Source organism: Anolis carolinensis, unplaced genomic scaffold (assembly GCF_035594765.1).
Source record: "Anolis carolinensis isolate JA03-04 unplaced genomic scaffold, rAnoCar3.1.pri scaffold_14, whole genome shotgun sequence".
Classification (NCBI taxonomy): domain Eukaryota; kingdom Metazoa; phylum Chordata; class Lepidosauria; order Squamata; family Dactyloidae; genus Anolis; species Anolis carolinensis.
In genome coordinates, this window is record NW_026943825.1 from 1,909,502 (window position 1) to 1,923,222 (window position 13,721).

At 39.7% G+C, this 13,721-nt stretch overlaps 1 protein-coding gene across 5 annotated transcripts in view; it reads left to right on the plus strand.

Moving 5' to 3' along the window:
- Positions 1-13,721, plus strand: part of arhgef11 (Rho guanine nucleotide exchange factor 11) — a 79,095-nt gene that overhangs the window by 36,318 nt on the left and 29,056 nt on the right. For 4 of the 5 annotated variants that reach the window (XM_008122034.3, XM_062965118.1, XM_008122035.3 and 1 more), the window contains 9 exons: positions 1,301-1,399; positions 1,576-1,618; positions 3,841-3,937; positions 5,309-5,431; positions 7,133-7,156; positions 9,383-9,518; positions 9,620-9,719; positions 9,939-9,968; positions 13,483-13,609. In XM_008122034.3, coding sequence (XP_008120241.2) covers positions 1,301-1,399; positions 1,576-1,618; positions 3,841-3,937; positions 5,309-5,431; positions 7,133-7,156; positions 9,383-9,518; positions 9,620-9,719; positions 9,939-9,968; positions 13,483-13,609 — 779 coding nt within the window. The remainder of the gene's footprint in view (positions 1-1,300; positions 1,400-1,575; positions 1,619-3,840; positions 3,938-5,308; positions 5,432-7,132; positions 7,157-9,382; positions 9,519-9,619; positions 9,720-9,938; positions 9,969-13,482; positions 13,610-13,721) is intronic. The other variant, XM_008122036.3, reaches the window with a different exon arrangement.

Below are 13,721 nucleotides of genomic sequence, written 5' to 3' on the forward strand. Positions count from 1 at the left end.
ATGTGGATGAGGGGTTGTGTTGTCAATTTTCTAGGTTGGGGGGCCTTTCGTTTTGTTGTTTTGCCCGGTGGAGCGATGCCATTCTCGTTTTATATATAGAGACTAGCTGTGCCCGGCCACGCGTTGCTGTGTCTGAGTCTGGTGGTGTTGGTCAGTCTGCATTAGGTTGTATTGATGCTGTGACCTCCACCTTCTTTATACTCACATTAGTCGTAGTATTTGAAGTCTGTTACCTTCTTCAATTTTTGTGTTGATTGATAATTGCTTGAGATCCCTGTTGTCTTTGGTTTGTTGTTAGTTGTAATGTCTGATTCTGCTGAGTGCGGTTTATATTTTCATTGTGGTACAATAGTCTTTTTTTGTTTTGCCTGTGAAGGTGTTTATTATTATTGTTGTTGTAGTGGTCATGAAGGTTGGATAAGTTAGATGCTACTGTATTGTTTTTTGGAGGCCCAGTGTAGCACTGACTGGCCTCTCAGCCTCAGTGCCTGGCTGCTTCTTGCCTGTGATGGTGTTGATTCTTATTGTTATTGTTGTTGTCATTGTTATTATTGTAATTGTTTTTTTTGGAGGCCAAGTGTGAATGTAGGGATTGGGGAAGTGTTGGCGTTGTTGTGAGTTTTGTGGGTCCGGATTGTGGTTTTGTGGTGTGGTTGTGTTGTTACAATCGGGAGGGAATGCTTTTGTGTTGTGTTGCCAAGTTTTGTATTTCTGGGGCGTTTAGTTGTGTTGTTATAGTCATGATGCGTTGTTGTGAGTTTTGTGGGTCCAGTGTGGTTTTGTGGTGTGGTTGTGTTGTTACAACTGGGAGGCAAGGCTTTTGCATTGTGTTGCCAAGTTTTGTATTTCTGGGGCGTTTAGTTGTGTTGTTATCGCATGATGCGTTGTTGTGAGTTTTGTGGGTCTGGATTGTGGTTTTGTGGTGTGGTTGTGTTGTTGTAACCTGGAGGCAAGCCTTTTGCATTGTGTTGCCAAATTTCGTATTTCTGGGATGTTTAGTTTTGTTGTTATAGTCACTGCGCAAACAATTTTATCATTTTATATATATAGATAACGCAGGCTCCGAGCTGGCCTCGAACTCATGACCTCTTGGTCAGAGTGATTTGTTGCAGCTGGCTGCTCACCAGCCCATGCCACAGCCCGGGCTAAATCACCATTAAAGATGGTCCTCACACCTCTCATTTAAAGACTTCAAAGAAGGAGTTCAAACGAACACTCGGCCCTGGCTCTGTGCCAGTGGTTGCTCACTCTGGTTCTCTTTTTCCTTCCTGCGTTTCCTCTTCTCTTCCTCCTTGTGCAGCTCTTGTACTTGTGTGCCGATATTTACCAGCAGATGAACCCCAAGGAGGGCCGTGGTCTTGGGAAGGAGATCTGGAACATTTTCCTGGAGAAAACTGCGGTGAGCCCTTGTGGTGGGTGAGGCTTTGGTGGCGGGTGGTGTGGCTTTTAAAAAAAAACGATTGCAAAATGTCAGTGATATGGGTGGGACTTAAAGAGCTGCGTGATTTGGGGCTTCTCGGGGCCACTCCCTGATGATGGTTCCATCCTGTATTTTCTTTTCTTTTCCTCCTCCAGCCTCTGAGAGTCAGAGTATCTGATCCGTTATTGGCTGAGATTGGTAAGTCAACCCCTAGGTGCTGGATATTCAGGGTAAGGAATGCTTCCGTCTTGGGAATAGAGGCATGACGACTGGCATCCTTTTTAAGGGGTTTTCCTTGTTCTGTGTCGGGCCCACCCTTTAGTTATTCCTACTTATTTATTAGATACATTTATATCCCGCCCTTCTCACCCCGAAGGGGACTCAGAGCGGCTTACAAATTAAATTTACATACAATATGATATTATTAGCATAGCACAATACTGGCAATAAATTACTATATTGTACTATATCAATATATTGTAATATTATTAGTAATATTACATCTATATATATAAAAGGGTAATGAAATTTCGGCCTAGGACAAAACAACAAAACTACACACCCCAGAAACACTAAACTTGGCAGCACGACCCCTCATCCATGCCTCTACGTTCATACAACAAAAAGAAAAAATAAAGTCCTAATTAGAGGGAGAGGAATAATTGTTTTTATCCAATTGCTGCCAGTTAGAAGGCTAAGCTCCGCCCACTCGGTCTCCTAGCAACCCACTCAGCCCAGGGGACAGGCAGAGTTAGGCCTCACTTAGGCCTCTTCCCCACTGCCTATAAAATACAGATTATCTGATTTGAACTGGATTATATGGCAGTGTAGACTCAAGGCCCTTCCACACAGCTATATAACCCATTTATAATCTTATATTATCTGCTTTGAATTGGATTATCTGGACTCCACTTCTGTATAATCCACTTCAGTGTGCATTTTACACAGCTGTAAAGAAGGGGCCTCATATAATCCAGTTCTAAGCAGATAATATAAGATTATAAATATAATATATAATAATTACTGTGATATAATAATACAGAACAATATAATCTCTAAAATCAGGACAGTAAATAAGGAGCAACACTCTGAAAGCATAAGCCACAGCAACGCGTGGCCGGGCAAAGCTAGTGTAATATATAATATATATATATATATATATATTGGCAGGGGGGTTGGACTGGATGGCCCATGAGGTCTCTTCTAACTCTACTATTCTATGATTCTATGATATAATTAATATTATTATATTGTATTATTAGTATTATATTGTATTACAAAATAGTATTATTAATATTATATGTATATACAATGTAATATAATCTATATATATAAAAGAGTGATGGCATCATGGCGACCCACAAAACAACAAAACTACAGGCCCCCCAACCTCGAAATTTGACAACACAACCCATCATCCACGCCTCTAGGTTGATACAACAAAAAGAAAAGAAAAATAAAGTCCTAATTAGAGAGAGAGGAATAATTGCTTTTATCCAATTGCTGCCAGTTAGAAGGCTAAGCTCCTCCAACTTGGTCTCCTAGCAGCCCAATGAAAAATAATAAAAAACACTAAAAATTAATACAATAAACTACTATAATAACAGAAAATAACTAAAAATAATACAAGAAAATAATAAAATATAATAAATAAAAATATAACTTACAATAAAATTAATAAAAAATTGCAAATAACGTCAAATAAAAATTACACAACAATTTTTAACCAATACCACCACCACTTTGCCACAGCAACGCATGGCCGGGCACAGCTAGTATTATATATTATTGTAAATTATATTGTATATATGTATGTGTGTGTATGTATATATATATATATATATATATATATATATATATATATATATACACACACACACACACACACACACACACATATACATATATACATATACAACTAGCATAGCATGCCACTGGTGAGAGGGGCCTTCAGCTGGTGCAGAGACAAGATGGAATTGTCTTTGCTGGCTTTACTTAGGGCCTGTGCAATAGAAACCAGCTTTTCCAAGTAGCCAGAGCTGAGAAAAAAATGGTTTTGTTTCGGATCATCATCTCCTAATTCTCATTGTTAGTACAGTCATCTTGACGAGGGAATTCTGGAAGCTGCAGTCTCTGAAAAAACTTTCCCATGGCGTAGAGGTAGCCATAGTACCCGCTCAGACCTTCTGCTTTGTGTCTGAAGGAGAAGTTGCATAAAGTAACATCAGCTCCTTGGCATCCGCAGTCTCAATTTTGGGCTCCTTTTTCCAAGATGGGGTTTCTGAGTGAATTAGCTTCAGGGAGCCACACAGGGCGAAGGCAGTTTAAACCAAGTTTCAGCCGATCTTGAAGCTGTCATGGAAAGATCCTTGGAAGCGGGTGTCCCTCGTTGTTCCATCATTGCTTCTCCTCTCCGCCAGAGTCTCGCCTACGGAATGGGGAGGACCTCCGGAATGCTTTTTTGGAGCTGCAGGAGGCTGTCATGCCTGAGATCCAGGAGCAGATCCAGGATTACAGGTGAGCCCCGTTGGCCCCAAGGAAGTGGCTCTTTTCTCTCCTTCATCCCCCAGAACAGTATGTATTTACTGTATATACTTGAGTATAAGTCTAGTTTTTCAGCCCTTTTTTTAAGACTGAAAAAGCCCCCCTCGGCTTATACAGTAGAGTCTCACTTATCCAACATAAACGGGCCGGCAGAACGTTGGATAAGCGAATATGTTGGATAATAAGGAGGGATTAAGGAAAAGCCTATTAAACATCAAATTAGGTTATGATTTTACAAATTAAGCACCAAAACATCAGGTTATACAACAAATTTGACAGAAAAAGTAGTTCAGTACGCAGTAATACTATGTAGTAATTACTGTATTTACGAATTGAGCACCAAAACATCACGATGTATTGAAAACATTGACTACAAAAATGCGTTGGATAATCCAGAACATTGGATAAGCGAATATTGGATAAGTGAGACTCTACTGTACTTGGGTGAGGGTCCTTGTTGGCTTATATTTGGGTCAGCTTATATTCAAGAATATATGGTACATTTATTATTTTTCTCTATTATTATTAGTATTATTATATTTATTATTTTTCTCTATTATTTTTGCTGCTATTACATTTATTTTACCCTATTATTATTAATACATGTATTATTTCACTCTGATCTTATTATTATTATTATTGCATTTATTATTTTACTCTATTTATTATTACTTGTATTATTTTACGCTATTTATTATTACTTGTATTATTTTCCTGTATTTATTATTATTATTATTATTACATGTATTATTTTACCCTATTTATTATTACATGTATTATTTTCTTGTATTTATTATTATTATTAGCAAGTTTATTATTTTACTCTAATATTATTAAAAGGATACATAAGCACATTTACATTGAAGAAGATGAGAATAATGATTTGATCAGAGTTGGACAGTCTTCTCTTAAATTTGAGTTTTATGTAAATATTCAAAAAAAATTAACCTACGGATGCCTCAATTAATGTAATTTTATTGGTATCTATTTTTATTTCTGAAATTTACCACCCTCGGCTTATACTGGAGTCAATGTTTTCCCAGTTTTTTTGTGGTAAAATTAGGTGCCTCTTCTTATATTCAGGTCGGCTTATACTCGAGTATATACTGCACCAATTCTTTTAGGGGCTTATCAGGTGGCTTCTAGGGCCAGGCCTTCCAAAAGCAATTATTTTGTGGCAAGCGGTTTTTGAAATGCAAGGCTACCGTAGTTCGGCGTTTCCTGGGGACAGGACTGCGATGATCAGAGTTGTCGCTGGAGTGAACTGTTGAAATGTGGGAAAACAGGCAGGATGCAAGGCAAGCATGCGCATGACCTGACATAGCCACATGTCTCTGCTCACAGGACAAAGCGCACCATGGGGCTGGGAAGTCTGTATGGGGAGAATGACTTGCTGGACCTGGACGGAGACCCCCAGAAGGAACGGCAGGTGGCCGAGAAGCAGATTGCTCAGCTTGGGGACATCCTGTAAGTATCATACGTGTCTGGGGAGGAGGGTGTTTGGGAAAAGGAAGCTGGGGAGCCATTGGGATGGGGAGTCCGCTGTTCAGCTGGATATCCCGTGGTCCTGGATTAGGTCCTTCCTTCCTTCTTTCCTTCTGCTGGACGCTCAGAGGCTCAGAAGCAAATGGGCAGCTTCTGCGTTGCTTGATGGATTTCTTGGATGAAAGGAACAAATTGGGGAGAAGATGGGAATTTTCTCCACTTGGAGTCGATAGTGTGGCTTGAAGCCAGGTTAATAATAATAATAATAATAATAATAATATCCTCAGCTGCTATAAGAAAATTGCACAGACAGACTACAAACAGAGGCACAACTATGTGGCCCAAGTGATTCATTGGAACTTATGCCTCAAGTACCACCTCCCAGCAGCAAAGAACTGGTGGGATCACAAACCTGCAAAAGTATTGGAAAATGAGCAGGAAAAGATACTGTGGGACTTCCGAATCCAGACTGACAAAGTTCTGGAACACAACACACCAGACATCACAGTTGTGGAAAGGAAAAAGGTTTGGATCATTGATGTTGCCATGCCAGGTGACAGTCGCATTGACGAAAAACAACAGGAAAAACTCAGCCGCTCTCAGGACCTCAAGATGGAACTTCAGAGATTCTGGCAGAAACCAGTGCAGGTGGTCCCGGTGGTGATGGGCACACTGGGTGCCGTGCCAAAAGATCTCAGCCGGCATTTGGAAACAAGAGACATTGACAAAATCACGATCTGCCAACTGCAAAAGGCCACCCTGCTGGGATCTGCATGCATCATCCGAAAATACATCACACAGTCCTAGACACTTGGGAAGTGTTCGACTTGTGATTCTGTGATATGAAATCCAGCATATCTATCTTGTTTGCTGTGTCATAAAATTATCTATCTATCTATCTATATATATATATATATATATATATATATATATATATATATATATATAGTTATTAATAATTATTATTATTTATAATAATTAATAATTATTATTATTTGTAATAATAATTATTTATATTCATAATAATTAATAATTATTATTATTTATAAGTATTAATGATTATATATATAATAATATATTATAATAATATAATTCCAGCACATCTATCTTGTTTGCTGTGTCATAAAATAATAATAATAATAATAATAATAATAATAATTTTATTTTTATACTCCGCCTCCCAGGGGGACTCGGGGCGGCTTACAAATACAAAACGAACATACAATAGTATCAACTACCGAAAAACGCGCAAATGAAAATTAAAAGACATAAAAAGTCACAATCATTAATAAAACACAAGTTGAAACACAGCAATGAAATCATAAAATGAACTGGGCAAAAGTGCACTAAGTGAAGCTTGTAAACATGAAGGAAGTTAAAAGTGCTATAAGATCATGGGGGAGAACCCTGAGGCTATATCGAAAAATTAGCCATGCAGGTGCAACCGATCAGAACGTAACCGATAGTACGAAAGTTTAACATACAAATGGGCGGTACTTATTCAAAAGCCTGTGTGAAGAGCCAGGTTTTCAGGCTCTTCCTAAACACTTCCAAGGTGGCAGCTTGCCTAATTTCCCTGGGGAGTGCGTTCCAGAGCCAGGATGTCGTATTCATTGGAGAGCAGTCTTGGGAGTGTGATTGTGCAGCATGCCTGACTTACTTATTATTCTCTTTTTATTTCAGATCCAAATACGAAGAGGACAGGAGGTGAGTGGAGCCCTTGGAATCGTCTGGCAGGAATGCCGTTTTCAGCCCGGCTAATTGTATTAACTCAGGTTGATCAGAGCCCAGACTTCAACTTGTCTCTTGTCATTCTGGATCATTCATTCATATATCTTTATCAATGGTTCCCAACCTCTGATCCGTGAGCCACCAGTGGTCCCTAAGAACTAAAATATGGTCCACGGCCTCACAGTTACTACAGTGCTCAACTTTCCCCCACGCTCGTCCTGGATCACTCTTCTAAGAAGCACACCTTTCCTGTCCCAAAAAATGGTCGCCATAACCTTCCTTGCAAGCATTTGCAAAACAGAAGAGCGATCCAGGACAAGCGTGGGGGAAAGTTGAGCACATGCACATGCGGGAAGGGACGCCCTCCTGGTTGAAGACGCAAGCCAAGCGGCAAAGTTTTGTGGGGAAGGAGTTGCCAATCTCATTCATTGCTATAATAAGTGCCTAGATTTGAATGGCGACTCTGTTGAGAAGTGGTCTTTGGGTGTGGCTTTCAACTGCATATGGTAAATGTTTTCTCCTATACTTTGTTCATTCTTAATTCCAAAACGTAATCTACTTTCTGGATAGCCCTCATATTTTCCTTCTTTGAGTGGATGATGAGTAGCACAGAGTCAGACCAGGATCATTCTGCACTTCCATTGGTCATGCAACTACCGTGTTTCCCCAAAAATAAGACAGTGTCTTATATTAATTTTTGCTCCCAAAGATGCACTAGGTCTTATTATCAGGAGATGTCTTATTTTTCCATGAAGAATTCACATTTATTTTTGAACAAAAAATGAACATTATATACTGTATAGTAGTTGTCATTACAAACCAGCATAACCAGACAAACTGTGAATCCTATCAAGAATTTCTTGTTACTGCCATTATTTCCATGTACAACACTCGATGATACGTACATTTACCAATCCTGCATGCTCTGGTGTTCTGTTCGGCAGGCATAGTTCCAAACACAAACTTTGCTAGGTCTTACTTTCGGGGGAGGCCTTATATTTAGCAATTCAGCAAAACCTCTACTAGGTCTTATTTCCGGGGATGTCTTATTTTCAGGGAAACAGGGTTAAGTGCCCAGATTTGAATGGCGACTATGTTGAGAAGTGGTATTTGGGTGTGGCTTTCAACTGCATATAGTAAATGTTTTCTCCTATACTTTTTGAGGAGGCAAGCGGCAGAGTTTTGTGGGGAAAGAGTTGCCAAGTTCCTTCATCGCTATGATAAGTGCCTAGATTTGAATGGCGACTATGTTGAGAAGTGGTATTTGGGTGTGGCTTTCAACTGCATATAGTAAATGTTTTCTCCTATACTTTTTGAGGAGGCAAGCGGCAGAGTTTTGTGGGGAAGGAGTTGCCAAGTTCCTTCATCGCTATGATAAGTGCCTAGATTTGAATGGCGACTATGTTGAGAAGTGGTATTTGGGTGTGGCTTTCAACTGCATATAGTAAATGTTTTCTCCTATACTTTTTGAGGAGGCAAGCGGCAGAGTTTTGTGGGGAAGGAGTTGCCAAGTTCCTTCATCGCTATGATAAGTGCCTAGATTTGAATGGCGACTATGTTGAGAAGTGGTATTTGGGTGTGGCTTTCAACTGCATATAGTAAATGTTTTCTCCTATACTTTTTGAGGAGGCAAGCGGCAGAGTTTTGTGGGGAAGGAGTTGCCAAGTTCCTTCATCGCTATGATAAGTGCCTAGATTTGAATGGCGACTATGTTGAGAAGTGGTATTTGGGTGTGGCTTTCAACTGCATATAGTAAATGTTTTCTCCTATACTTTTTGAGGAGGCAAGCGGCAGAGTTTTGTGGGGAAGGAGTTGCCAAGTTCCTTCATCGCTATGATAAGTGCCTAGATTTGAATGGCGACTATGTTGAGAAGTGGTATTTGGGTGTGGCTTTCACCTGCATATGGTAAACATTTTCTCCTATACTTTGTTCATCTTTAATTCCAAAACGTAATCTACTTTCTGGATAGCCCTTGTATTTTCCTTCTTTGAGTGGATGATGAGTAGCACAGAGTCAGACCAGGATCATTCTGCACTTCCATAGGTCATGCAACTAAGAGCTGAGGACCGCAGAGATCTCGTTCTCTCTGGGGAGTCTTGGTACAGGGTGATACCATGCCTCGCCCCCAAGTTTGCGACCTCAGACTGGTTAGACTGTTGGTGCAACTGGTGTTCTGTCTTCCTTGCATCTCCTTCTCCCAGTTCTCCCATGAGCTTTGCCCTGAACACCTACATGGGCCATGCTGGCATCCGTTTGCGGGAGTCACGCTTGGTGAGTGTTGTGGAGAAGTCCCAGGAGAAAGACAAGTGGCTGCCCTTCTTCCCCAAGACCAAGAAGGTGCGTGAGAGGCAAACCCGGGTGGGAAGCAGGCAGGAGGAGCTGAGATGCATCCAGACCCTTTCTGACTCTGCTCGTCTTCCTCTCTCCTGGGTCAACAGAGCAGCAGCACAAAGAAAGACAAGGAGACCTTGGCCGAGGACAAGAAGCGCAATCCCATCCTCAAATACATCGGGAAGCCCAAAAGCTCCTCCCAGAGCAGTGAGTCTGGGGGCCGAGGGTGGGACTGTGTGTATCCCATGGCAGGGATTCCTATAATCCCAAGTGGGTGGCAGGGTGTCGGGAGGTGTCCATGGTTTTTTCCACGCTCCCCTCCTTTGACAGCATCTCCTTCCCTTTGGCATCGCTTTGCTTGGTCTCCCATTGGTGCTGTGCCAGCTTGATTTTGACATTCCATTTTGTGTTTTTTTTTCTTTTCAGCATTTCATGTCCCTTTGTCCCCTGTTGAAGGTAAAAAAAACAACAACATCTCCCTCGCTCATCCTGTGCACAGCTTCTTTTTCCCCTGCTCTTCCTTCTCCTGCTTATTTAATTCCAAAAAGCTGCCCGGCTCCATTCTTGCAGTTTATTTATTTATTTACAGTACAGTAGAGTCTCACTTATCCAACATAAACAGGCCGGCAGAATGTTGGATAACCGAATATGTTGGATAATAAGGAGAGATTAAGAAAAAGCCCATTAAACATCAAATTAGGCTATGATTTTACAAATTAAGCACCAAAACATCAGGTTATACAACAAATTTGACAGAAAAAGTAGTTCATTACACATTAATGCTATGTAGTAATTACTGTATTTACGAATTTAGTACCAAAATATCACGATATATTGAAAACATTGACTACAAAAATGCGTTGGATAATCCAGAACGTTGGATAAGTGAGACTCTACTGTATTTATATTCCGCCCTTCTCACCCCGAAGGGGACTCAGGGTGGATCACATTACACATATAAGGCAAACATTCAATGCCTAAACATAGAACAAAGACAGACAAACGCAGGCTCCGAGCTGGCCTCGATCTCATGACCTCTTGGTCAGAGTGATTTGTTGCAGCTGGCTGCAACTGGCTGCTCACCAGCCTGCGCCACAGAAGCATCAATCTGACCAAATGCGGGGCTTGGGTTGCCCACAAAGGCCTTCTTGCCTTTGCTTTCTGCAGTTTATGATCCAAGCTCAGTGTTTTATGCCCCGGCTAAGAGTTGTCCTGTGTGTGCTACCCACCATTTACTATTTATTTATTTACTACATTTATATCCCGCTCTTCTCACCCCAAAGGGGACTCAGAGCGGCTTACAAATCAAATGTACATACAATATATTATTACCACAGCACAATATAAGCATTACATTACTATATTGCACTATATCATTACATGGTAATATTATTAGTAATATTACATTTAATATATTATATATAATTAATATTATTATATTGTATTATTATTTATTTACTACATTTATATGCCGCTCTTCTCACCCTGAGGGGGACTCAGAGTGGCTTACAAATCAGATGTACATACAATATATTATTAGCATAGCACAATATAAGCATTAAATTACTATATTGTACTATATCTTTATATGGTAATATTATTAGTAATATTACATTTAATATATAATACATAATTAATATTATATTGTATTATTGATTAGTATAATATTGTGTTAAATTATAATATTATCAATATTATAAGTACACTAGAGTCTCACTTATCCAACATTCGCTTATCCAACGTTCTGGATTATCCAATGCCTTTTTGTAATCAATATTTTCAATACACCGTGATATTTTGGTGCTAAATTTGTAAATACAGTAATTACTACATAGCATTACTACGTATTGAACTACTTTTTCTGTCAAATTTGTTGTATAACATGATGTTTTGGTGCTTAATTTGTAAAATCATAACTTAATTTGATGTTTAATAGACTTTTCCTTAATCCTTCCTTATTATCCAACATATTCGCTTATCCAACATTCTGCCGGCCCGTTTATGTTGGATAAGTGAGACTCTACTGTATATAATTTTATGGTAATATTATTAGTAATATTACATTTAATATATAATATATAATTAATATTATATTGTATTATTAATTAGTATAATATTGTATTACCTTATAATATTATCAATATTATAAGTACATATAATATATTGTATATTTATAAATTATTGTATATTATATATCTCTATATATAAAAGAGTGATGGCATCAGGGCAGCGGACAAAACAACAAAACTACAGGCCCCCCAACCTCGAAATTTGACAACACAACCCATCATCCATGCCTCTAGGTTGATACAACAAAAAGAAAAGAAAAATAAAGTCCTACTTAGAGGGAGAGCAATAATTGTTTTTATCCAATTGCTGCCAGTTTAGAAGGCTAAGCTCCGCCCACTTGGTCTCCTAGCAACCCACTCAGCCCAGTGTTAATAAAAGAATAAAAAATAAAATAAATACAAATAATACAATTAAAAATAATAAAAATAAAATAATTAAAAACACTAAAAAATTTATACAATAAAATACTATAACAAAATAACTAAAAATAATACAACAAAATAATAAAATATAATAAAAAAGATAAGTTACAATAAAATTAATTAAAAAAATACAAATAATGTCAAATAAAAATTCCACAACTTTTAACCAATACCACCACCACTTTGCCACAGCAACGTGTGGCCGGGCACAGCTAGTATATATATAATATATAACCATCTCTCCTTCTCCTTGGGTCTCTCTGGTTGGAATGGCCAAAATTCCCTTCTGGTCTGACTGTTTTCCCTCACCACAATCCCATGGCACATTTTTGGCATCAAAGGGCCTTGGAGGATCAAGGTGCTTTAGTCTTGAGGAACATAGCCATTCTGGGGTTTCTGCATCAGTGTGGGGAAGGAGGCAAGTGGGGCCCTTCTATCCTTTTCTGCTTGTGAGGAAACAGTGGGGAAGAGATTGTTGTCTGCAGCTTCAGCTTTGTGTTGTCGAAGGCTTTCATGGCCGAAATCACAGGGTTGTTGTATGTTTTCTGGGCTGTATGGCCATGTTCTAGAAGTATTCTCTCCTGACATTTCGCCCACATCTATGGCAGGCATCCTCAGAGGTTGTGAGGTATGGAAAAACTAAGCAAGGGTTAGGGTTAGGGTTCTGATTTTTGAGTTTTTAAATACTGGTAGCCAGATTTTGTTCATTTTCATGGTTTCCTCCTTTCTGTTGAAGTTGTCCACATGTTTGTGAATTTCAATGGCTTCTCTGTGTCGTCTGACATGATAGTTGTTGGAGTGGTCAAGCATTTCTGTCTTCTCAAATAATATACTGTGTCCAGGTTGGTTCATCAAGTGCTCTGCTATGGCTGATTTCTCTGTATTAAAAAAACTCAAAAATCAGAACAGTAAATAAGAAGCAACACTCTAAGACATGGGAACTAGGGGCAGTTAACAAAGAATGCCCCCAGGCAGAAAGTAGCTAGTAGATGAAGCCATTCAATGCAAATTAGAGTGATTAACTGCAACATTCACGCTGGCCTCCAACTGACAAGAGTTCTTCCCTCACCCTGGACTTCCTACAGATAAATATAAACATTCCTTGCTTAGTTTCTCCATATATCTCACAACCTCTGAGGATGCCTGCCATAGATGTGGGCGAAACGTCAGGAGAGAATACTTCTAGAACATGGCCATACAGCCTGGAAAACATACAACAACCCAGCTTCAGCTTTCCTTTCGGCTGTGTGACTGGCCATTTCTGCCACAAAAAGCCCAAAATGATCAAGTCTTCAGCCAGGGCTCTGAGAAGTCACTTCCTGAAGTTGTAACTTCTCCAGGGTTCGAGGAGATTTGGGGTAGTGTAGTCTTTTTGTAAATCTATATCATCCAAACTGTGTCCTCAGACCCTCTGAGTCCCCTGCAAAGAGAGTGCGAGTCCTGCTAACGGTTTGCCTTCTCCCCTTCCCTTGGATCAGTCAAGCCTGGCAACGTGAGGAACATCATCCAGCACTTTGAGAACAACCAGCATTATGATCCCCAGCAGCTCGACCTGCAGCGCCTCTCCACAGGGAGCTTCCCAGAAGACCTCCTGGATATGGAAAGGTAGGAGGCAAGGTGTTGTCGAAGGCTTTCATGGCCGGGATCACAGGGTTGTTGTATGTTTTCCGGGCTGTATGGCCATGTTCCAGAAGCATTCTCTCCTGACTCCATACCT